The sequence below is a fragment of the Mobula hypostoma genome, chromosome 9 (assembly GCF_963921235.1).
Source record: "Mobula hypostoma chromosome 9, sMobHyp1.1, whole genome shotgun sequence".
NCBI lineage: Eukaryota > Metazoa > Chordata > Chondrichthyes > Myliobatiformes > Myliobatidae > Mobula > Mobula hypostoma.
Genome location: NC_086105.1, coordinates 105,419,478 through 105,446,473, shown reverse-complemented (window position 1 = coordinate 105,446,473; position 26,996 = coordinate 105,419,478). Strand labels below are relative to the sequence as shown.

Sequence of the window (26,996 nt, the reverse complement as noted above, 5' to 3'; positions counted from 1 at the left end):
TTCTCACCTAAAAATTTTGTTTAGCCTTTGAATAGTGTGTTTGACAAATATACAGAAGATTTCTAATTGTTTAGCATTCACTTCCTATATGTCTAGCCTTGGAGGACTCATTTACCCATTTTTATCACAATTCCACCTATATGAATAGTGGTACTCAAAATTTCATGTGAATTTATATTATTAGAAAATTTGCTAAATATATTCACTTGAACTGAAAATTGCACAGCAGTTGAGAATAGTGATATGAAAGCAAAACAAAAACCGGTAGATTTAGGATAAGGTACTGTTCCTTAAACCTAAAAAATGTGCTGCTCTGGATGAAAGTCGCTACACAGAGAGGGCAGAGTGGAACTAAGATTCAGAATTAAAATGACAGGTGTTGCGTCCTCCTGTTCGCTCTAGTCTAGGAGTGTCAGGGAAACAGCATTTTTTTTTTAAGTCTCGCCCTCAGTGTTTTTTGTGATGAGAAAAGGATAATGTGAACACAGGCAATCCGGTTTGTAGTGTCACGTACCCCGTGACGGGAATAAAGAACCAGCAGAAATAGAAAACACTTTGGAGTCCAGTATTGCTATTAACTAATAATACTTATTAGTAACTATGCAATACAGTAATATAAGTGTAGATAAATCAAACAGGTTAGCTATATATATAGTTACGAGAATACACATAAAATTAAGATGTTTGCTGGCCTGGGTTAGCATCAGTGACATCAGCATTTGGTCTGCCACCTGCCCTCAGGAGAAGGAGAGATAAGGAACAATGGAGCAGCGTCTGGAGATGTGTAATGAAGGAACAGGGGAGAGAGAGAGCTGTCTGGAGCGGCTCCCCTCTTTGAACCTTGAACTGTTTGAAGTGATGGACGGGCGATACCCCAGCAGGGGGATAAGAGGGGACCGGTTCGCTAAGGCAGGACACACGCCACCCGAGATAACGAGACCCTGGAAGCGGTGCGCCTCTCACGAGTGGGTGAGAAGTACCAGACAACGACCAGGGTGGAAAGGTACGATCAGCGGGAACCCGGTGTGTGTCCGCCCTTGCCTGGGTGCCGGGTTCACTGCAGAGGATCGACCGCATCTGGAGGAGGGGTCACAGTCGGTGACCTCAGGTGACATCACCAAGGACCCGCCCAAAAAGCTGCTTGTGAGCAATATCGCCGGTCTGTGAGTGAAGCAGTGTTCTGAATGATCAGTTGTTCCTGTTCTATCTCTCTCTTGCCCCCCACGTTGTCCATCGCCATGGCAACGTTTACTGCGAACTGAACTGGACTGAACTTTGAGTCACTTTTAAATTTGGTCATTTACCCCTAGACAACGATAGAGCTTGATTGATGCTGTTATCTTAATTCTGTGCACATGTGTGTTTATCATCGCTGAACTGTTGCATTTATTATCCTTTCGATTACTGTGTTGCTTGTTTCTTTAATAAAACTTTCTTAGTTCTAGTACTCCAGACTCCAACTGAGTGATCCATTTCTGCTGGTTTGGCAACCCAGTTACGGGGTACGTAACAATATATATATATATATGAGAAAGAGGGAGAGATTTGAGTCTTCAGGTGAGCTGATGCTATTGATCTTCTCGTTGTCCTTCGAAATCCTTTAAAAGTCACCGACTGTGGCTTTAACAAAGGGGACCGGTTTTCTGTGGTGAAGCTATCATCCAGGCGAGGGTGGACACATGGACAACTCCCCACCAGTCAACCCCTTTCCTTTTCACTGCAAGAGCGACTGATCGATCCGCCTGATCGCTCCTCCAAAACCTACTTTATCTGAGAGAGAGAGAGAGAGAACAGAAAAAAACATGGGTATGCATGGACACATAACACTGGCAACTGAAATCTCAGTCACCCTTGCAAACTAAATTAACGGTTCCACAAGGCATCACCCAATCTACATAGAGATTGTCTAGTGTAGAAGAGCTCACTTGGTGGATGTTGAAAGCAGGGCATTAAAGTAGTGTAAGTGAATTGCAGATTTACCTTCAAGCAATGTTGGAGTCCCTGGAGTGTATGAAAAGAGAAGAAAGACGAGTGTTTTATTTATTCTGGTCCCAGAGGAAAATGTGTGTTGGGCTTGGTTATTGGTAGAGATGGAAGATTGAACCAAGAAACTAATAAGAGAATTTTTTTTCAAAATGCTAGTAGGAAAAGATGTTTGGTATGTTTCGGTGAAGAGAAAGCAAAAATTATCTCACATTTGGTAACTTGTTTAATTATTGTCAGATGTACTGAGATAAGATGAAAAGCTTTTGTTGCGCAGCATCCAGACAGATCATTTTCATAAATTAGTTAAATATCTTCAGAACAGGCATGATGGAAGACTGGAATGGAATCCTTGAAGGAAGCATAGTGTACAGTCAAAATAACTTTTGTAATGTGTGGTTTGTCACAGATATTGGTCACTAAACTCTTTTGAAATGGTGTAAGAGAAATCTAGAAGAAAAAGAAGAAATATTTGATATATAATTTATTCATTTTATCACTAGGTATATTGTAACCCTGGGGATTTGCTGGATCCAGACCAACTCAGTTCAGACCATCAACATGCCTGCCCTGCAGAATATCTTTAGCATTCTCTTCTATAGGAACGTAGAAAACCTACAGCACAATATAGGCCTTTCGGCCCACAAAGCTGTGCAGAACATGTCCTTACCTTAGAAATTGCCTAGGGTTACCCATAGCCTTCTATTTTTCTAATCTCCATGTACCTATCCAGGAGTCTCTTAAAAGTCCCTATTGTATCCGTCTCCATCACCGTTGCTGGCAGCCCATTCCACACACTCACCACTCTCTGTGTTTCTAAAAAAAAACAAACAACCATAACAACAACAAACTTACCCCTAACATCTCCTTTATACCTACTTCCAAGCACCTTAAAACTGTGCCCTCTTGTGTTAGCCATTTCAGCCTTGGGAAGAAGCCTCTGATTATCCACACGATCAATGCCTCTCATCATTTTATACACCTTTATCAGGTCACCTCTTATCCTCCATTGCTCCAAGGAGAAATGGCCGAGTTTGCTCAACCTATTCTCATAAGGAATGCTCCCCAATCCAGGCAACATCCTTGTAAATCTCCTGTGCACTCTTTCTATGGTCTCCACATCCTTCCTGTAGTGAGGCGACCAGAACTGAGCACAATACTCCCAAGTGGGGTCTGACCGGGGTCCTGTATAGCTGCAACATTACCGCTCAGCTCCTAAACTCAATCCCACGATTGACGAAGGCCAATGTGCTGTATGCTGCCTTAACCACAGAGTCATCCTGCACAGCAGCTTTGAGTGTCCTATAGACTTGGACCCCAAGATCCTTCTGATCCTCCTCGTTGCCAAGAGTCTTACGATTAATACTATATTCTGCCATCATATTTGACCTACCAAAATGAACCACCTCACACTTATCTGGGCTGAACTCAATCTGCCACTTCTCAGCCCAGCTTTGCATCCTATCAATGTCCCGCTGTAGCCTATGGCTGCCCTCCACACTATCCACAACACTCCCAACCCTTTTGTCATCAGCAAATTTACTAACTCATCCCTCCACTTCCTCATCCAGGTCATTTATAAAAATCACAAAGAGTAGGGGTCCCAGACCAGACCACTGAGGCACACCACTAGTGACCGACTTCCATGCAGAATATGACCTGTCTACAACCACTCTTTGCCTTCTGTGGGAAAGCCTGTTCTGGATCCATAAAGCAATTTCCCCTTGGATCCCATGTCTCCTTACTTTCTCAATAAGCCTTGCATGGGGTACCTTATCAAATGCCTTGCTGAAATCCATATACACTACATCTACTGCTCTTCCTTCATCAATGTGTTTAGTCACATCCTCAAAAAGTTCAGTCAGGCTCGTAAGGCACGACCTGTCTTTGACAAAGCCATGCTGACTCTAATATCAGATTTCTACCAGCGTCTGTGTTCTGCGCCCACCAGAGTTTATAATTAATGGTTAAATTATCCAACTACAAGTCTTTGTTGTTAAATTTCTGCTGTATTTGCTGTAGTTGTTCACACTTTACTGTGCAGCATCAAATTGAATTGCATAAGGATGTTAGTGAGCTGAGATGGCAGTATTGTTGCAGCAGTACAGCTGGTGCTACCTAATGATTCACTTTCTAACGTTACAGTTCCAAAATTATAGTATTTAGAAGATGATGGAAATTCTGGGCTGTCATTTAATCAAGCAGTTCTATTATTCAGATGTTCCTTGGTGTTGCAGCTTTGTGACATTGGAGCCTCTTGATTTAAATTGTCTGCACTGTTGCCATTCTTCAAAATCTACTTCTTTAGAATACTTCGAGGATTTGACATGAAAGCACTAAATGAATGCTTGCATGTATCATTCAATGTAGGTTGAGAGAATTGATTTTTGTTTCTCGTTGCTATCGTGGATTCTACTTTGGCAGCCTTCTGTTTCTCGCAGTTTCCATTGTTACAAGTGCAGGAAGTGTTAACTATTGAGTCGTGTACAGTATTGTAATTATAACCATTATAGTAATGCATTTCACTCTTTTTAAAGAAGTCAGATAATTATTGAAAAAAATAATGAAATCTGTTTTCATTCTTTTCCTCAGGGTATACTCTTGGTTTATGATATCACTAATAGATGGTCCTTTGATGGGATTGACCGATGGATCAAGGAAATTGATGAGGTAAAATGTTCTTTTTGACTCAAGTAACATTTGAGATTTCTGCTGAAACTAACTTTCTTTTCATGCACTTTGTTGAGGCTGACTTTGTTAATGGGATTTTCCTTGGCAATGAAATGCTTATTTGAAATTATCAAAGGTGTGCTGCAAATTGGAACTTGTTGATTTACATGTTGGCACACTAACAGTGGTGATGTTCCCATATACCTATTCCTTGTCCTTTTAAAATCTGCAATCTCTACTGCAGAAAAGTGTTTTTATTTTCAAAGAACCCATATACTTAATGGTGCATCCTACCGAAAAAGCAAACTGCAGCCATGATATGCCAGTTTTGTGACTTGGCCCATAGCTAAATGCTTAGCACTTGTATTATTGGACTCTCTTTAGTTAGAGCTAGTAATTACCATGGTTTTCTATATAACAGATATTACTTATTTGTCTAAGCTTGTTGGGCTGATTCATTTCTGGGGGGAAAAACCTTGAAAATAGACTGAATATCGCAATCATCTGTGAACTTGCACGTGTCTGCCAGCTGCTAGACTGCTGTGATTCTTTGAATTGATTGCTGTTGTAGATGTGTTTCTTTGAGGAACTTTTCTCAGTTAATACATCTTGCCCCAGAACCTGCAGTTGACAGTGTCTGAAGGTAATATCATAAATATTGTCCACTCACCAAATTTCCCCATAGCTTGTCTTGTTACTGGACAGAATTCATACACCTGAGGAACACCTGTCTTGGGCATAAAATACATAGGGCTATATAGATGACCTAGATACAAGTGACAATAATAAACTAGCTAACAGTTACACAATATGGAAATAGGCCCTTTGGCAGAGCTTGTCCATGCCAACCGAGGTGTCTACCTGAGTTAGTCTCATTGGCTACATCACTGTAAACTTTGCTGTCCGTGTATCTAAATGTCTTTTAAATATTGTAATTGTACCCACCTATATTACTTACCCTGGCAGTTTCTTCCATATCCCTGTTGCTCCCTATCCTCTTTGTGCAAAGAACTTGCCCTTGGATTTCCATTCAAATGTTTCCTCTCTTGCCTTTAAACTATGCCCTCCTGTCTTAAGTTTGATCACCCTGTGGAGAAAAATTGGCTTTCTACCCTATCTATGGCACTCATAATCTAATAAACCTTATTAGGGTTACTCGCTAATCACCACTGCTGTCAGGAGAACAGTATTAGCCTAACCAATCTCTCCTTAACTATAGCTCTTCAGTCCGAGCAACGTCCTTGTGAATCTTTTCTTTATCTTCTGCTTAATCATATGGATACATATCAAAGACTGTAAAGGATTACTGCATACTTTATTCTAGATAGTAAGATCATGATTGCTTTACGAATTGAAAATGGGAGGATTAAATAATGATTGGCATTTGCTGCGAAGGCATGGGAGTAGCAGCCTTAAGTAGTGATGATCTGGCCATGGTGTGAAATGATATGGTATTAGTCCTTCTGAGGTGGCAAACTGTAGGGAAGTTTTGGGGGAAAATGTATTAATTAAAGATGTAGAGAAAATGAGGATAAGGCACCATGATTCATCCCCTGGAGTGTCACTCATGACTTTGAACCATTATAAAAAGATTCAATACAGAATTGCAGGAGAAATGACCAGTGATAAGAAATAAATTATATATTGAGAGATTACATATACAATTTAATCCATTAATGTTATAATTATAATCTCAGTTGAAGGTATTAAATTCTTCAGTTTTTAGTCTCCATGCCTGCGTAGTTGATGTATTTCCAATTTTGATTGTATAACACTTTAAAAGCACCATCATGTACATTCTTCCTCATATTTGTCTCATTCAGCAGTGCAACTGGTTATGTAATGAGACCAAATAAATTTGTTTATTTACTAAGAGTGAAGCGAGGATTTTTAATTACTGAAATCAAATTTGTGTTAAATATTTTAAAAGTCAAACTGAAAATCGCAGAAAAACATTTATTATATAACACTAAGTATGTTTTACTAATGCTTTCCAATGTCTTTGCTAGTCAGTGTTACATATTTTCAACATTCTTGTCTCATTTTTGATTGGTAAAATTGCAATAAAATAAAAACAAATAATACAAAAAGCAACCAGTACAATTTTACATTTATGAAATTAAAATCAATTACAAAAGGTTAGCGTAAAATTTAAGTGGAAAATCATGTCCGTGTTCCTTCCAGGTTGTGTTTTCCTTCCGCTCTCAGGATAAATAATTTATTTTCTGCATCCCCTAGCACAGTCAGGAAGAATTGGCTTCTGGTGAATTTTAAAAATCATGACATTAATTTCCCCCTAGTTACTTAACCTGCAAGATTATTTTTGAAATTCATTGCTTAAATCGCAAAACATAAAAGCTCAAGTTATTTTATAAGTTAGCAGGAATATTTTTCACTCTGTTTTATTAAACACCTAACTCCTTGAAACTTCCCCTTCTTTACCCAAGCATAAAAAACCATATGACTAGAATTTTTAAAATGTAACTGATGCTTAAGAATCTAAAAGCCATCAAGGTATGAAGGTTTAGAATGTAATGGGAAGAAAGTCCTAGTGAGGTTTTTTGATCTGGAATATAAATAAAGAAAAACTGTAGATGATAGAAATCTAAAATAAAAACAGAACATACTGGAAACACTCAGCAAATTAGGTACATCTCTCCACATTCAGTGGGTTGTTTTTCAAATCATAAACACAAGACATTCTGCAGATGCTGGAAATTCAGAGCAATACCCAAAATGCTGGAGGGACTTGGCAGGTCAGGCAGCATCAATGAAGAGAAATAAATGGGCGATGTTTTGGGCTGAGACCCTTCATCAGGAAAGAAAGGGGGAAGAAGACAATGAAAAGATGAGGAAAAGGGAAGGAGTACAAGCTGGCAGGTGTTGAGTCAAACCCGGTGATGGAGAAGGTGGATGGATAGGGGAGGGGTTGAATTAAGAACTGGGAAGGGGATAAGTGGAAGCTGGGAGGTGACTGGTGATCATTCTTCAAGTTTATTTGTTTAATTTGCCAAATATGTAGATGAGTGGTAGAATCTAGGTTGGGCAATGTGAGGAAAATAGGTTCATGGTGGAGTATAATTGTTCTGTGAACAAGTATAGACTCACTGGGCCAAAATTGTCTCCCATGTTATAAAGAAATATGGTAATATGCCATTACCAAACAATTTTCCCCTTGACCAGCTTTCAACATTCCAAAGAGACCTTTCACTCTCCAATTCCTTGGTTTCCTCATCCATCTTTTCCAACACCACCTCCCAATCTTACAGCATTGTTATTTGCAGTACCAGCCCATTTATGTCCTTCCCTTCTTGGCCATCAGGTACACTAACACTCTTTGTGTATGCAAAGCAGCAACTGAACTTCATTTCCATTTTAGTGAACTGCATTTTGTGTTTACGATGTTTTTCTTAATGCAATTTTTCTACTATTCTCCTAGTTCTAGTTCCAACTTTTTAACTTTTTGTGCTTTTTTTTTGCAAATATTATCACCACCCACTTTTATACTCACTTTTCTCGTAGCATACCATTTGAAACCAATCACAAGTTTCCCTCCCTAATAATGCAGGTTGTTAGATTTGCTGACAAAAGTCATCGCACTTGTGGGTGTGATGTTTTTTTTTCTCTTCAGTATTCTGCAGTCAATCATTTAGTTGTTTTTCCTCTGTGATTCCACTCTGAATGTGCTAGCTGTAACAAATGGCCTGACCTGTATATCCTGCAGTTATTTGGATCCAGCATGAGTTTCTGTTCCTGGTCTTTTATTCACTTTTCATGGCTCTGCTTTGGAATTAGTTAAATGTGCATTATTTGTTTTTAATTAGATTTACAGGAACAAGTTATTAACAAATCTTCCTATCACTATCCCAGGACTTGCCCTGAGTTCTGCAAACATTATTAAATAATCATGTCCAGTTCAAGCTAAATTTCCTGCATTGATCCCTTACTGATTGAGCTATAGTGAAAAACTTGTCTGCTCCTTGATCTGTCTGTGTACTTTCTCATTACCTGCTGCCTCTTTTAACATTGTCTTGCTTCACTATTATCTCAGTCCCTTCCTGCTGCAACACTGTGTTATCATTATCTCTTGGCTCAGTTACTCCTAGTATTTCCTTCTCTGATCTTCCTTTTTAATCCTTAATAAGATTCAGTTTGTCTAAAATTCTGCTAGTTGCACCCTAACTACAGCTTCCTGATGATTGCTACCTCCTCATATCAAAATTCTGTAGAAATCTTCCAATTCTTCCAATCTTGTGTATTCTGGGTGTAGTCACTGCTCTTATTTTGTTGAAACCTTCAGTGCAGGAACTTTCTACAGTTTTATTTTCCACATACTGAACTCACTTGCTATCTCTTAAATAGTCTCAGCAAAATTTACCTTAATGACATTGGCAACTCAACAGGAGCCACTGTATGACTGCAGTAATAAGATTAAGTTGTTCTAGGAGTCCAGTATCAATTATTGGCCCTATGGTCTGCTCAAATCTTCTAACATCCCGGGTAACAAAACCTCTATGCAATTGAATTTTTATACACATAACTGGAACCCCTACTGTTATGAGCAACACACACAAGATGCTGGAGGAACTCAGCAGGTCCGGCAGCATTTATGGAGGGAAATAAACAGTCAGCATTTCAGGCCGAGGCCAGTCATTAGTTCGTGTGTTGCGCAAGATTTGCAGAATTCCTTATATCTCTGATTTGTACCCCTACTGTTACAGGATTGAAAAATTATTAATTCATAGTAAAATAGTGCAGTTTGTTGAAGTCAAGACCTTTTGTATAAAAGGCAAAGAGAAAACTTTAAAGCATGTTAGAGAAAAGAATTTGCATCAGTATACAGTGTTTATTATACTGTAACATTCTATTAAGTGTTTGCAGTTTTATCAATCACTGTTTAGGATAGCAAAGTGCACAGCAAGGTCTCTTGTACATCAATAAGTAACTGGATCATCAATTTCTTGTCATAGCTGACAGATTGAATATTGGCCATCTTTAAAAAAAACTTTTCTGCTAGTTTTTGTGTAAATATCTCACATTATCAATCACTTTTGATCCAGTAAAACAGTCCATGGTGTTTCACTTGTGTGTTATCAAACAAAAGTTCAATTTCAACGATTCTTGGAACAGTAACCAAATGCTTGGTCAAACAAATGTAATGTGCTCAGTGAGAGAATTTGAAAGATTGGGACATACCTGTCAGTAATGGAGCAATGGGGCTGCACAAGCCGTTGGAAATTGAGGAGTGCAGAGATTTTATAGTGATCGTCTACCTCTGTTTTCAAGATGAGTATGTGTTAGGTCTAAAGATGAACATTTTGAAATACAGGTTTCCCCCTCCATCCGAAGGTAGAGCATTCCTATGAAACAGTACGTAAACTGGAATGTCGTAAAGTGAAGAAGCAATTACCGTTTACTTATATGGGGAAAATTTGTGAGTGTTCGCAGACCAAAAAATAACCTACCAAATAATGTCAAATAACACATAAAACCTAAAATAACAGTAACATATTAGTAAAAGCTGGAATGATATGATAAATACACAGCCTATATAAAGTAGAAATACTTTTCTACAATCATTGCCGCGCTGTCCACCGTAGCGAAAATCTCACGCAAGCGCTCTCGGCAGAAACACTCTCTCCAATAACTTTTAAGCTATGAAGCTGCCAAATCACACCAAATAACACATAAAAATACACAGCCTATATAAAGTAGAAATAATGTATGTACGGTGTAGTATCACTTACCGGAATCAGGAAGGCAGCAGTGAGCACACTGATGATGGTGTGTTAGGCTAAGTCATTGGAGGTTGGAGTGGTGCTGTGGTTCCCAACCTCCGGGCCGCCGACCGATATCGATCCGTGAAGTATGCCAGCGGTAGCCAGGACGCACCCAGCACATCTTTAAGAAAAAAAACCAAAATAATCAAGCTAATTAATTAGGTGGCGGCCAGGTCCTGGCTACTGCTGCAGCACTGCATGCTTCGCAGCAGTGTATCAGTCTGCGGCCTGGAGGTTGGGGCCACTGGGGTGGTGGGACACTGAGGTGTCACCGTCGTCTGTTTCCATCAAGGCAGGCAGGTAATCTTTTTCTATGTCTGCCTGCCTTGATAGAAACCATAGAAAACTACAGAAACAGGCCTTTTGGCCCTTCTTGGCTGTGCCAAACTATTTTCTGCCTAGTCCCACTGACTGCACACGGACCATATCCCTCCATACACCTCCCATCCATGTATCTGTACAATTTATTCTTAAATGTTAAAAAAGAACCCGCATTTACCACCTCGTCTGGCAGCTCATTCCACGCTCCCACCATTCTCTGTGTGAAGAAGCCCCCCCAATGTTCCCTTTAAACTTTCCACCCCTCACCCTTAACCCATGTCCTCTGGTTTTTTTCTCCCCTTGCCTCAGTGGAAAAAGCCTGCTTGCATTCACTGTATCTATACCCATCATAATTGTATATACCTCTATCAAATCTCCCCTCATTCTTCTACGCTCCAGGGAATAAAGTCCTAACCTATTCAACCTTTCTCTGTAACTGAGTTTCTCAAGTCCCGGCAACGTCCTTGTAAACCTTCTCTGCACTCTTTCAACCTTATTAATATCCTTCCTATAATTTGGTGACGAAAACTGAACACAATACTCCAGATTCGCCCTCACCAATGCCTTGTACAACCTCATCATAACATTCCAGCTCTTATACTCAATATTTTGATTAATAAAGGCCAATGTACCAAAAGCTCTCTTTACGACCCTATCTATTTTGTATCTATATTCCCAGATCCCTCTGTTCTACTGCACTCCTCAGTGCCTTACCGTTTTACCTGTATGTTCTAAGTTGGTTTGTCCTTCCAAAGTGCAATACCTCACACTTGTCTGTATTAAACTCCATCTGCCATTTTTCAGCCCATTTTTCCAGCTGGTCCAAATCTGTCTGCAGGCTCTGAAAACTTTCCTCACTGTCCACTACACCTCCAATCTTTGTATCATCAGCAAATTTGCTGACCCAATTTACCACATTATCATCCAGATCATTGATATAGATGACAAATAACAATGGACCCAGCACTGATCCCTGTGGCACACCACTAGTCACAGGATGTCGAAGGTTGAGTTTCGTTGTCTGCTGTGGCTGTTGTGAAAGGCTTGAAAAACGACAGTATGCTTGACTGCTTAGCCTGGCACATTTTTCTATCATACAGTTCTTTGTAAGCACTCAAACCACCCTGCAAATCTGCCCTAAACCTATGTACCCTTTCAAAATTAAAGTTGTACTTTTCTGCAATCATTGCAGCGAAAATCTCAAGCAGTTGCTTCACGTTCAGTTCCTGGATGACTTCACTTTCGGTCCGTTTGCTAATGCATTCGGTTTCGATTGTTATCCTTTCCTCTTCCAATTGCAACAGCTCTTCTTTTATCTTGGTCGTGGGGTGCCAAACCTCTTCAAGATCATCTTTGTCAACTTCCACAAGCCAAACTCACTTTGTCCTTACTTCGTTCACCACGATCAAAACGTTTAATTATGTCTAGTTTTACACTAAGTGTAACATCCTTACAAGCTCTTTTAGGCTTTTTTGTTACCTTAGAACTCATCTTGCTAACGGATGCTCAAAATAAATCAACGTAAAGCACAGATGCTCACAGGCACGTGTTTAAGCAATGCTGGGTAGAATGCAGTTAGGAGGTAGGAGCTTGGCTGCTCGGGGCGCGCACTGCCTTTTTTCGTAACAGTGTAAACACCTTCTGTTAGCGAAAACAGGTATCTAATGTAGGTCTTTCATAACAGCGAGGTGTCGTAAAGCGAACATTCAAAAACTGGGGGACACCTGTAGTGGCACTCCTTTGTTAAGAGCCATTGTTTGAAAGGACATTTGGCTTGAGCTCTGTTTGATCTATTTGCACAAGATCAAAATACCCATTCAGATTAGTCATTTCCATAAAATTCCATTTGTCTTGCTGGTTATTTCCAACATGTTTTCAATTTGGGAAGAGCTGTTTGTTGATCAGTGGGTCCATGGATAATGGGCAAAATAGGGTTAGCGTATTAAGATAAAGATGAACTTAGTGAGGGTAGAAAATACATAGCCATGAAGATGAGCACTTTAAGAGCACCAGTTTAGCATCTCATCCATAAGAGTTGGTCTAAGCAATAGGCATTATCATCTTCTGGCTCCAAAGCTGAGACTGACTATAGATTAGGGGGAAGAAAGATAGAATGCATCTGAAAAAAAAACATTTAATCCCATGATATGTTCACAATATGCCAAATATCATTCAATTTGATTTTGTATTTTCTTTCAGCATGCTCCTGGCGTGCCAAGAATCTTGGTTGGCAATAGGTTGCATCTTGCCTTCAAGCGCCAGGTTCCCACTGAACAGGCACGTGCCTATGCTGAAAAAAATGGAATGACATTCTTTGAAGTTAGCCCACTCTGTAATTTCAATGTGACAGAGTCCTTCACAGAACTATCTCGCATTGTATTGATGAGACATGGCATGGAAAGGTTCTGGAAACCAAACAGAGGTAAGGAAAAGTTACTTGATCATTTTAATCTTTGGATTTTTAATCTTTTTGCATAGATGGAAATAAAACATTTACAGAAATCAGTTGAATGATTTTGTTTTACATTGAGTTATTTAATGTCAGCTGGAATTGCAGTATGACCATAGCAGTCAGCCAGGACAGTCCAGGTCTGTTTGCTTACTATCTAAAAGATTATATGTGTGCTCAATATTAAAATTTTAGCTCATTTCAATGTTTCTACGTTCCCATTTGGATTGGGTAAAAGAAAGCCATTAGTGTTTGTAAAACTTCATTGAGTTGCTTCAGGAAGAATGGCAATGAAGCAACAAAATTTTTAAGTTTGGAATAATTGGCTGGTGGGGGAGAGGGAAAAGCATTCAGGATATTCTGAATTATTTTTCAAGGCAAAATTTTTAAGGGGCACAGGTAAAACATTTTTTTTCAAGGTTCCCTGGAGGTCATTAGTAAATCAATTTTTAAAATGTTGAGTCTAATATTTTATGGACATCATTTCTGTCTAACTTTTAAATTAAAGCATCAGATTTATTTTTATTACTTGACTTAAATTTCCCAGCTAAACCTGGGTACAGACTAATGATCTGAAAACCACTTTCCTACAGTACTCCTACTTGGCTTTCTATGTGTGAGTTCTGCAGTATCTGGTTTTCACTTGTGCTGGCTGCATATTTTTAAGCATATACAAAGACTATTTGGAAAGAATGAAATAGTTGCTTTTATATTGAGTTGGTCGAAGGATATAGTATTTCTCACTTAATTCTCCCTGCTTATGCCCTCCTAATATTTTGCTGCACATGTTCCAAAAACATTAGCATAATTTTTCCTGAAAAAAATGCTTAATACTGGGACATTATTTTTTTTAAAAATCACACTGTTGTACTTGAAAAGCAGTATCTTTGATTTTGCACTATAATAATTGAATAATTTTTGCAGTAATCTCTGCCCCCAAGTGAAAACGTCTGGTAGTACAAGGAGAGAAACTTCTGTCCTCTGATTTTGCTGTCAAATAACTTAAGTTCATTTGAGAATAAATTGCACAGTTGTATTTAAACTTGAAGACATCACTTATTTTATATAAAAATAACAGTTGAAATTCTTTTGTAAACTTATCTTGAGTAAATTTACAACAATGAGTGAGAGCAAAGTTCACTAATGACATAAAAGATCAAGAGAAGAGGATAGTGAAAAGGATTATTTCATTCCTTTGGCAGAGCTAAGTAGAGGCTACAATTTTATGTACATATCACAGGAAGGATGAAAAGTGTATCCCTAGTTCTCCCTTTGCCATGGCATAAATGGTACCCAACTAGCTGTAAGGCCTTGACAAATATAAAAAAGAAATTATAACTAACATTTCTTTAAACAAGTGCAAGGCAAACTTCCTCAAGGGCTATTTCCTTTGTTCAAATTTGGCCCTGTGACCATGACCAGTGATGATTTGAGTTGACACCCTGCCAGCATATCCAGTTGTTAACCTGTAGTTACCCATTTTGTGACGTTAATTTTTTTTCTTACCGTAAGTAAAATAAATTGCTTGATTCATGATTTCTAATTACATTAAAATCTAAGTGTGCCTTAAGGGCATATTTTTTGTTTTAATACCCAATACTTGTCTTATTGGGCTTGGGTCATATACTCAGACATAAAGTATGGAGCAGTTGTGCACATATTTATAAAGAGCTGATCTGACTAGAGCTTATTTGTCTGATACCCAACCCTGATGTGCATAATTGGTCCTGTCAGTGTCAGATAGAATAATCGAGCTTCATCTCCTCTAGCTTTGCAGCAACTGATTCAAATGAAGTATTGAGGCCTTATCTTCCTAGTAGTTTGACCTTTTTGAAACTGCACCATGTTTTTCATACCATTATTTAAAGAAGTGCTACAGACATTTTAGGGAACATTGTAGTAATTTTGTGATTGCTCCTTATCTTATTAAAGTGTTAATCATTATAAAGTATGGGAGTTTTAATTAACTACCAAGGAGAATGATGGTTTCTTTTCTTTCTAAGATTTTTTTTAACTTTTTAATGTAAACTAAATGTTAAAAAACCTAAATTTACTTCTGTCTTTTAATTAGTTTTCACACTGCAAGACCTCTGTTGCCGAGCCATTGTTTCTTGCACACCTGTTCATCTTATTGACAAGCTACCACTACCTGTTGCCATTAAAAGCCACCTGAAGTCTTTTTCCATGGCCAATGGAATGAATGCTGTGATGATGCATGGACGTTCGTACTCGCTGGCCTCAAGCAGCGGTGGAAGCAAAGGAAACAGCTTGAAGCGGTCAACTAAACCCTCCAGACCACCACAGAGTCCACCTCAGAGCTGCACACGTACTAACTGCAAAATTTCTTAGCAAAACGGTTTTGTTTCAGGCTTTCCTTCTTGGCAAGAACTTCGTCAGCTGGTCAAGCTTGAAACCTGAATTCCTATGGAACATTTCTTGCAGCTTCCTACTGGACCAAATGAAGATTGGCTCTGCAATTTTTTGAAAAAAAAACTTTTATTTGCTGGGATGTACAAACACACTAGTTGAAAGAGATACTCATTACATTTTGTTTTGACAATTTGCACTGAAATTTCAAACTAGTGTTTTTAAAACTGCTTGCAGGTGCCACTTTTAATAAAGGGACAGCCAGTTTTAAAGGAAGGTGGTCCTGGGTTGTTTACATGGCTTTGATCAGAATTTAAATCTTCACCTTTGTCCTCCTGACTAAATTATTGCTCCATGGTAGAAAAAGAATCTCTGGGAATTGAACCAGTACACATGCAAAGAATGCTGTTGCTACTATACTCCTTACTAGCATCACTAAACTCCCGTGCCTTTTGATATTATAGACTATATCTAGCCTGCAATGGCCTGCATGTGGCCTTTCATACCTGCCTTGCATCTTTATCTTCTGAAGGCCAGCTCTTTAATGTTGACTGACAAGATCATGTGCTTTTTCCACTGTTCTTAATACGCCAATTAATATGTATTATTATTTAATTTGCATTTAGACTACTTTTGTAATAATGTTCTGTTATTTGTATGATGTCATTGTTGAGTTGGTTCTTCATTAACTATCCATCAAGCTCCATACCCAAATTCTTGATTTAAGAAAGATATTTTCGGTAATATAGAATAAATTCAAGACTTCACAGCAACAACAAGTGCTCCTGGCCTGAATGGTAATTGTATAAATCACTGCACTCAGAAACTTTTTCCTTTTAGTTCATTGGAACTAAAGGTTCAGCATTTATTTTGACAGAAGCACCTGTCACTTCTCTTTTCTTTCTTGCCCTCTTGCCACCCTCCCCTCCACCCCAAATCATGGCAAAGAAATAGAACTTGCTCTTTTGTAATTGTTAACTGTATTTCTCTTGTTATAAAAAAAACTTTGCATTTTGGCCACTAATTGTAACAGCTTTTGTGTTGGATGACACTTGTTAAAGGTAAACTGTCTAAATGGAAAGAATGCATAGGAGAAATCTACTGTAACACTGAGAATAGGCCACCTTCTGCACCTGAACTGGATAATAGTTGCAGTATCACATAAAATATGAGAGAGAGAGAAAAAGGGAACAATTTAAGCAAAATGTTCAATTATGTAAAACACTATTTCACATTTATTATAGCTGCTGTGTGACACTAAATGATTTTTAAGTTTTATTGGCATTTTACTTTGTACAGTTTCAATGTTCGATTGTGAAATACATTTCTTTTGCAAATTAATGTGTGGTTTGTCTTTTTCTATTTAATGAATTACTAAAGAAATGCATTTAAGATTTTTTTGAATCAATTCTTCTGAAGGTGATATTAGGACCGTAAGACATTGGAGCAGAACTAAGCCATTTGGTCTATTGAGTCTGCGCCACCACTTGATCGTGGTTGATCCATTTCCCACTCAACCCCATTTTCCTGCCTTCTCCCCATAACCTTTCATGCCCTAACATATCAAGATCTGTCAAACTGCCTTGAATATAACCATATAACAATTACAGCACGGAAAATAGGCCATCTCGGTCCTTCTAGTCCGTGCCGAATTCTTACTCTCACCGAGTCCCACCGACCTGCACTCAGCCCATATCCCTCCATTCCTTTCCTGTCCGTATATCTATCCAATTTAACTTTAAATGACGACATCGAACCTGCCTCAACCACTTCTGCTGGAAGCTTGTTCCACACAGCTACCACTCTCTGAGTAAAGAAGTTCCCCCTCATGTTACCCCTGAACTTTTGCCCTTTAACTCTCAACTCATGTCCTCTTGTTTGAATCTCCCCCACTGTCAATGGAAAAAGCCTATCCACATCAACTCTATCTATCCCCCTCATAATCTTAAATACCCCTATCAAGTCCCCCCTCAACCGTCTACGCACCAAAGAATAAAGACCCAACTTGTTCAACCTTTCTCTGTAACTTAGGAGATGAAACCCAGGCAACGTTCTAGTTAATCTCCTCTGTACTCTCTTAATTTTGTTGACATCTGTCCTATAATTCAGTGACCAGAATTGTACATAATACTCCAAATTTGGCCTTACCAATGCCTTGTACAATTTCAACATTACATCCCAACTCCTATACTCAATGCTCTGATTTGTAAAGGCCAGCATACCATAAGCTTTCTTCACCACCCTATCCACATGAGATTCCACCTTCAGGGAACTATGCACCTTTATTCCTAGATCCCTCTGTTCTACAGCATTCTTCTATGCCCTACCATTTACCATGTATGTCCTATTTTGATTAGGCCTATCAAAATGTAGCACCTCACATTTATCAGTATTAAACTCCATCTGCCATCTTCAGCCCACTCTTCTAAATGGCCTAAATCTCTCTGAGAGCTTTGAAAACCTACTTCATTATCCACAACTCCACCTATCTTAGTATCATCTGCATACTTACTAATCCAATTTACCACCCCATCATCCAGATCATTAATATATATGACAAACAACATTGGACCCAGTACAGATCCCTGAGGCACATCACTAGACATCGTCCTCCAGTCTGACAAACAGTTATCCACCACTATTCTGTGGTGTCTCCCATCCAGCCACTGCTGAATCCATTTTACTACTTAGATATTAGTACCTAACGATTGAACCTTCCTAACTAACCTTCCGTGTGGTACCTTGTCAAAGGCCTTACTGAAGTCCATATAGACAACACCCACCGCTTTACCCTCGTCAGCTTTCCTAGTAACCTTATCAAAAAATTCAGTAAGATTTGTCAAACATGACCTTCCACGCACAAATCCATGTTGACTGTTCCTAATTAGACCCTGTCTATCCAGATAATTATATATACCATCTCTAAAAATACTTTCCATCAATTTACCCACCACTGACGTCAAACTCACAGGCAGATAATTGCTAAGTTTACTCTTGGAACCCTTTTTAAACAAGGGAACAACATGAGCAATACGCCAATCCTCCGGCACCATCCCCGTTTCTAATGACATTTGAAATATTTCTGTCAGAGCCCCTGCTATTTCCACACTAACTTCCCTCAAGGTCCTAGGGAATATCCTGTGAGGACCTGGAGACTTATCCAATTTTATATTCCCTAAAAGCGCCAGTACTTCCTCTTCTTTAATCATCATATTTTCCATAACTACCCTTCTTGTTTCTCTTACCTTACACAATTCTACATCTTTTTCCTTAGTGAATACCGAAGAAAAGAAATTGTTCAAAATCTCCCCCATCTCTTTTGGCTCTGCACATAGCCATCCACTCTGATTCTCTAAGAGACCAATTTTATCCCTCACTATCCTTTTGCTATTAATATAACTGTAGAAACCCTTTGGATTTATTTTCACCTTACTTGCCAAAGCAGCCTCATATCTTTTAACTTTTCTAATTTCTTTCTTAAGATTCTTTTTAGAAACATAGAAAATAGGTGCAGGAGTAGGCCATTCGGCCCTTCGAGCCTGCACCGCCATTTATTATGATCATGGCTGATCATCCAACTCAGAACCCCGCCCCAGCCTTCCCTCCATACCCCCTGACCCCCGTAGCCACAAGGGCCATATTCATTCTTTATATTCCTCGAGCACCTCACTTACTCCAAGCTGCCTATATTTATTGTAGATCCCTCTCTTTTCCCAAATCAAGTTTCCAATATTCCTTGAAAACCATGACTCACTCAAACTTTTAACTTTTCCTTTCAACCTAACAGGAACATTAAGATCCTGTACCCTCAAATTTTCACCTTTAAATGACCTCCATTTCAAGGTGTCCCAATCCACTCCTAAATCCTTTCACATCTCCTCCAGTCAAAAATCTCAACCCAGGGTCCAGTCCTATCCTTCTCCATAATTATATTGAAACTAATGGCACTGTGATCACTGGACCTGAAGTGCTCCCCAACACATACCTCAGTCACCTGACCTATCTCATTCCCTAACAGGAGATCCAAACTGCCCCTTCTCTAGTTGGTACCTCTGTGTATTGCTGCAAAAAACTGTCTTGCACACATTTTACAAACTCCAAACCATCCAGCCCTTTTACAGAATGGGCTTCCCAGTCTATGTGGAAAATTAAAATCTCCCACAATCACAACCTTGTGCTTACTACAAATAGCTGCTATCTCCTTACATTGAATAGATGCAATGACCTACCCGTGGCAATGAATTCAACAGATTCATCATCCTTGGGCTAAAGAAATACTTCATCTCCAATCTAAGTGGATGTCCCTCTATTCTGTGGTTGTGCCCTCTGCCCCTGGACTCCCCCACTATAGGAATCAGATCTCCAGATCTACTCTATCACGACCTTTCAACATCCCCAAGGTTTCAATGAGATTTCTTCCCCCCACTCCCTTCTAAATTCTTATGAGTGTGGGCCCAGAGCCATCAAACGTTTGTATGATGAGCCTTTAAATCCTGGAATAATTTTTGTCAACCTCCTTTGAACCTTTCTAAGATGAGTCCAAAACTGCTCATAATACTCCAAATGAGGGCTTAATAGTGCTTTACAGAGCCTCAGCATTACATCCTTGTTTTGTATTGTAGTTCTTTCAAAATGAATGCTAACGTTGCATTTGCCTTCCTCACTACTGACTCAACCTACAGGTTAACCTGCATGAGGACTTCCAAGTCCCTTTGTACCTCAAATTTTTGAATTTTCTCCCCATTTAGAAAACAGTTTATTCCTTCTACCAAAGTGTATAACCATACACTTCCTGACACTGTATTCCATCTGCCACTTCTTTGCTCATTCTCCTAATCTGTCTAAGTCCTTCTGCAGCCTCTCTGCTCCCTCAACACTACTTGCTCCTCTACTTAGTTTCATATCATCTACAAACGTGGCCACAAAGCCATTAGTTCCATCATCCAAATCATTGACATACAATGTAAAAAGCAGTTCAACACCAATCCCTGCAGAACACCATTAGTCACCGGCAGCCAGTCATAAAAGACTCATTTTATTACCCCTCTTTGCCTCCTGCCAATCAGCCAATGCTCTATCCTTAAGACCATAAAACATAGAAACAGAATTAGGGCATTCAGCTCATCACATCTGCTCTGCCACTCAGATCCCACTCAACGTCATACACCTGCCTTCTCAACATATTCTTTGATGCCCTGACCAATCAGGAAACTACCAAATTCTGCTTTAAATATACCCACAGACCTGGCCTCCACTGCAGTCTGTGGCAGAGCATTCCACAGATTCACTACTCCGTCTAAAAAAATGTTGGTCCTTACCTCTGTTCTAAAAGGTTGCCCCTCAATTTTGAGGCTATGCCCTCTAGTTCTGGATACCTCACCATAGGAAACATCCTCTCCACATTCCACAGTCACCCTATCTAGTCTTTTCAATGTTCGGTAGGTTTCAATGAGATTCAGCCTCTGCTCTTCTCCCCCCACCCCCCCCCCTGCATTTTTTTAAATTCTAGTGAGTACAGGCCCAAAGCTGCCAAATGCTCCTCATATGTTAACCCCTTCATTCCTGGAATCAACTTCAACCTGGATTCTCTCCAATGATAACACATCCTTTCTGAAATAACAGGGCCCAAAAACTTGACAATACTACAAGTGCGGCCTGACTACTGACTTGTAAAGCCTCAACATTATCACATTGTTTTGATATTCTATTCCCCTTGAAATAAATGCCAACATTGCATTTGCCTTCTTTACCACAGACTCAACCTGTAAATTAACCATGTTAGTCTCTTTCCTGTAATACCATGGGCTCTTGCTGAGCACCTTCATGTATGGCACCTTGTCAAAGGCCTTGAGAAAATCTAAGCACACAACATCCTCCTTTGTCTATACTACTTGTTATTTCTTCAAAGAATTCCAACAAATTTGTCAGACATTTTATTTTACACTACGTACACCAAAACCACACCCATTTACAATTGACCACCATCTTCCCAACCACTGAAGTTAGGGCTAACTGACCTAGAATTTTCTTTCTAGAAGGGAGGAGTGATATTTGCAATCTTCCAGTCCTCCAGTCCAGACCCATGCCAGAATCTCTTGATATTTGAAAGATCATTATTAATTTGTAGCATGTATCCTGGCTACTGTTTGGAGACCAGTATATATCTTGTATCAGGATCTTTTTACCCTTGCAGTTCCTTAACTCTACACACAAGGATTCTACATCTTCTGGTCCTGTCACTTCTTTCTAAGGATTTGATTTCATTTTTTACCAACAGTGCTACATCACCCCCTCTGCCTTCCTGCCTGTCCTTTCAATACAATATGTATTCTTGGATGTTATGCTCCCGACTATAATCTTCTTTCAGCCATGACTGATACCTGCCAATCCCTAACAGCACTACAAGATCATCTACCTTATTTTGTTCACTGCGTGCATTCAAATATAATACCTTATGTCCTGTTTTCGTCACTTTTTTCAATTTTGTCCCTGTTACACTGCAACTCATCCACTGAATGCAATTTTGCCCTGTCATCTACCTTCCTTCCTGACAGTCTCACGACACAGTGCCTCTGCTTGAATACCAACTGCCCCTTCCTCAGTCCTATCACTCAGTTTCCCATCCCCCTGCTGAATTAGTTTACACCTTCCCCAAAAATTCTAACAAACCTGCCCACACGGATATTGGTCGCCTCGTGTAACCTGCCCCTTTTGGATAGGTCGTACTATTCCCGGAAGAGCACCCAATGATCAGAAATCTGAAACCCTGGCCCCTACACCAGTTCCTCAGTAGTGCATTCATCTGCCAAATCATCCTATGCTTACCCTCACTGGTGCATGGCACAGGCAGTAATCCAGAGATTATTGTCTGGAGGTCCTGCTTTTCAGCTTTCCACCTAGCTCCCTCAATTCTCCCCAGGACCACCTTGCCTTTTCCTACCTATGCCATTGGTGTCAATATGTACCAAAACCTCTGGCTGTTCACCCTCCCTCTTTAGAATGCTGTGGACCCAGTTGAAGGCATCCCAGACCCTGGCACATGGGAAGAAACAGCAAGTTTCAGGTGCCATTCCAATGCTGCCTTCGCAGGCAGTGTAGAAGTATATTTTCTTGGTGCCTTTTCCACACCAGTCAGCTTCCAGTGTATTTACTCTTCTCATATGTCAATTTAAGAGGGGTACAAAATTAAGCATATGATGTATATTTTTGTACCAAGTGCAAACACTGCCAGTACATGGAATGAGCTGCCAGAGGAAGTGCTTGAAACAAGTATATTAACAACGTCTAAAGATGCTTGGAGTGGTACATGGATAGGAAAGGTTTAGAGGTAATGGGGCTAACTTAGATTGGCATCTTGTTGGACATAGACCAGCTGGGCTGAAGGGCTTGTTTCCTGACTCTGTGCCCAATTCAACAGAATATATTAAGAACCAAACTGTTGCTGGAGACTTGCTTCTGGCCCAATTGTGATTACCATTCTCACAAAATTGCACCAATTTAATCAATTTACTGTTTATTAATAGATTTGTAAAGCAGGTTATTGCTGATATCTATTTTTCATTTATTTACCTATCATTACTTCATATATTTTCATTATTTCCAAGTTTTCACAACTTTAAAAAGATTTTCCATTCACCATTTACAATTTGTCTTTGCTTTATTGATGGTATAATAGATGAGGCTAGTGATGAACCACATAAGGTAAACCACAGCTACTTGGTCTCTTAAACTACAAGATCAAGAATTATCTGAAACTGAATATTGTTTTATTTTTCAATGGCCTGAAGTATAAGGGCCACTTCCAGTAGCACAGTAACTTATTAAGAAAGTAAGTTGTGGATTCAAGGCATTTCAGACTTGATCAGATTATCTGGACCAAAGTCGGCATTTATTCAATTTAATGCCTTATTGATTATTTGTTATTTTAAAAAAATAATTAATCTCTAATTCGACAAGGCTAACTAGGTTTGGCAATACAGGTAGGACTTTAGCATGTGGAAGTCTGTAGAGGGTATTACAATATCTAGTAAACTGGTGAGAAAGAAAAACCCTAGCTGTTTCCTAGTTTTTAGATTATGAGAACACTCAGTCCTCTTTTATTGTCATTTAGAAATGCACACATGCATTAAGAAATGATACAATGTTTCTCCGGAGTGATATCACAGAAAACAGGACAGACCAAAGACTAACACTGACAAAACCACATAATTATAACATATAGTTACAGCAGTGCAAAGCAATACCATAATTTGATGAAGAACAGACCATGGGTACAGTAAAATAAAAGTCTCAAAGTCCCGAGTCGATCGACTCCCGGGTACCCGATAGCAGGCGGCAAAAGGGAGAAACTCCCTGCCATAAACCTCCAGGCACCGTCAACTTGCCGATACCTTGGAAGCACTCGACCACAGCTGACACTGAGTCCATCCGTCCGAAAACTTCGAGCTTCCGACCAGCCTCTCCGATACAGCCTCCCGAGCGCCATCCTCTGCTGAGCGCCTTCGACCTCTCCCCGGCCGCTGAAACAAGCAAAGCCGAGGATTTCAGGGCCTTCAGCTCCGGAGATTCCGATTACCACACAGTAGCAGTGGCAGCTCTTCTTGGTTGTTACAAGAATTTTCTGAAATCAACTAGCACAGTGGATCAGAATGTTAACAAGTAAATAAGGATGTAGACTCTTGTTTACATAACATGTGTTTGTTCAACTCCAATAAATCTGTAGGTCCTTTGAATCAATGAAATTTGAAAGCAGAAATGGGATACAGCAAGACTGAGTGAAGAGTTAAATGAATCAGAACAGGTTATTATCACTGCCTTATGTCATTAAATTTGTTTGGTGGCAGCAGTACAGTGCAATGCATAAAATATACCATAAATTACAATAATAAATCTATATATATAATAAATAAATAAGTGAGCAAGAATGGTGTTCACGGACCATTCAGAAGCCTGATGGTGAATGGGAAGAAGCTGTTTCTAAAATGTTGAGTGTGTGTCTGAAGGCTTCAGTACCTCCTTGATGATAGTAATGTGAAGAGAGAAGGTCCTGGACGGTGGAGTTCCCTAGTGATAGGTGTATCTTTTTGAGGCATCACCTTTTGAAGATGCTGTCGATGGTGGCGAAGTTCGTGCCTATGATGGAGCTGGTTGAATTTACATCCCTCTGCAACTTTTTTATGATCCTGTGCAGTGGCACTTCCATACCAGACAGCGATGCAACCAGTTAGAATGCTCTCCATGATACATCTGGAGAAATTTGCTAATATTTGGTGACATACCAAATCTCCTCCAACTTCTAATGAAATATAGCTGCTTGCATGCCATCTTTGTAATTGCATCAATATGTTTAGCCCAAGATAGATCTTAGGCGATGTTGACACCCAGGCTTGAAATTGTTCATTCTTTCCATGCTGACCCCTTGATAAAAACTGGTGTGTGTTCCCTCAACTTCCCCTTCCTGAAGTCCACAATCAAAAATTGGCCTTAAGAAAGAGAATTTGAATGCTAGCTGAATGTTATGCCATCAGTAATAAAGTGTACAAAGGGGAATATTTATTCCCTATAGTGCCAGAAGAGCAGAAGATTTTAATTAAGATGGCAGCCATTACTGCCCTTGTCCCAAGGTGGTTTAGAGGGATTTAGAGTATGACCACTATTTTCACAATGAAATAAGTAACAACAAAGCTTGCTTTTGTGTGTACCTCAGCTATCTCTTCTGGCTCCATACACGCTTTTCCACTGTCCTACCTACAAAGGAGGCACGCAAGCGGTACTTTCATTAGGAGTTGGAGGAGATTTGGTATGTCACCAAAGACCAGCAAATTTATACAAATGTATCATGGAGAACGTTCTAGCTGTTTGTATCGCTGTCTGACTTATTACTCTTTATTAAGCTTTATTACTCTAAGCCTTTTCTTTGAAATATGCCACGTCCACCAGACAGTTTCAACTGAGCTCTTGTTTTATGGTGCTTTCAAAAGATGACCTCTGAAACTCCATCATTTGATTAGTCCTGAATTTAAAACTCAACCTCAATTATCTCATGAAAACTAGAGTTTGAACACTCACCTTCCCATTCCTGAGATGAATTCTGATGTCACTAACTGAGGCACTACTTGAATTGCACTGAAAAGTGGGTGGAATCTCCAGGCAAGTGCTAGAGGGTGATCTGGGATCAGTAATCTAATATATGTTCCTTTTGACTTTATCCCTGTAGGACTGAATTTCTATAACCAAATGTAAAAATAATGCGGTATGGTATCAAGCAACCCTATCAATGAATTTTGCAAGCTTTAACACAGTTACCTATCAATGTCTGATGAATAACCTGTTTTTTTCATTGTACTGTAGACCAGTGAAGAACAGTGATTCTGCTAGAAGTTGCACAGAACTAGCTGAGCTCAGTGGCTGTTGCTGTCCTACCACCTGGTGAAAAATGTGCTGTAATGCTTTTCTACAGAGGTGATGAATATGTTGCTAAATTATGTAACTTCCCAAAAGTAAATGATGTAATTTCTGCTTCTGAGGCCGAAGTTGTCTGTGTGAATCCATGTGAAGATAATAAAGGTATTTTATCCTCTAGTGCCAAGGACTTGCCTGGCCTGCTGAGTTCCTCCAGCATTTTGTGTGAGTTACTTATGAAATTCTAAACTGGTTCAACCTTCTCTCTTTTGCTGCTCTTTTACCTTCTAGAAACTGAGAAACACAGATTTGTCAAATGCGATTTCCTTTTCATAAATCCCTACTAATTCTGTCCACTTCAAAAAAATTATTTTCCAAGAGGTCTGATTTGTACAATTCCCGAAGGTTGAGGTTACCTTATAATTTGCAGTTTGTTCTGTCCGTGGAGCATTTTGTACCTATGGATATGTGTAATTATCAATATTTGCAGCAAAACTACTTCTTACTCTGGATTTCCATCTGTTACTTCTGCTGTCTAAATTGACCCTGTTCCCTTTCCAGTGACTGATTTGGAAAATTAGTTAGCATTTTTACCTACTTTTTGTACTTTTGACAGTATCTGTGGTCTGTACTATGCTGATCTCCACATTCCGGTACTTTAAATATTTCAGTTCAGTAAACTTTTATCCATTCCCTTAACTTGCCGAATGTACTTTAGTGCTATGCAAAGAAATCTTGGGTCTTCTCTCTGAGATGAATCTGTTGAATTGATTTTGGCTTAATGTATGCACTGACTGAACTATTCAAACGCCATGTTAGAATTTTTACATTATTGCCATTTACTCCTCATCAGTTGAAAGGACCAACTCCTTGTTTGCCAGTTCAGAAAAGGGTAAAGCTGGCTTTCTGAACACCAAGGGTAACTGCTGGATGTGAGTTTATTTTTTGTTGTATACTTGTGAAATCCTTTTTTACTGGGCATCTCTAGAAACGGCTCGTTAGCCCCTCGCTAGCAGCCATTGGAC

At 39.4% G+C, this 26,996-nt stretch overlaps 1 protein-coding gene across 1 annotated transcript in view; it reads left to right on the top strand.

Annotated features, from left to right (window-relative positions):
- rab40c (RAB40c, member RAS oncogene family) overlaps positions 1-16,902 on the top strand; it is an 83,738-nt gene extending 66,836 nt beyond the window's left edge. Inside the window, exons 4-6 of the mRNA XM_063058830.1 lie at positions 4,576-4,653; positions 12,954-13,176; positions 15,275-16,902. Coding sequence (XP_062914900.1) covers positions 4,576-4,653; positions 12,954-13,176; positions 15,275-15,552 — 579 coding nt within the window. The 3' untranslated portion in view covers positions 15,553-16,902. The remainder of the gene's footprint in view (positions 1-4,575; positions 4,654-12,953; positions 13,177-15,274) is intronic.
- The last annotated feature ends 10,094 nt before the right edge of the window (positions 16,903-26,996 follow it).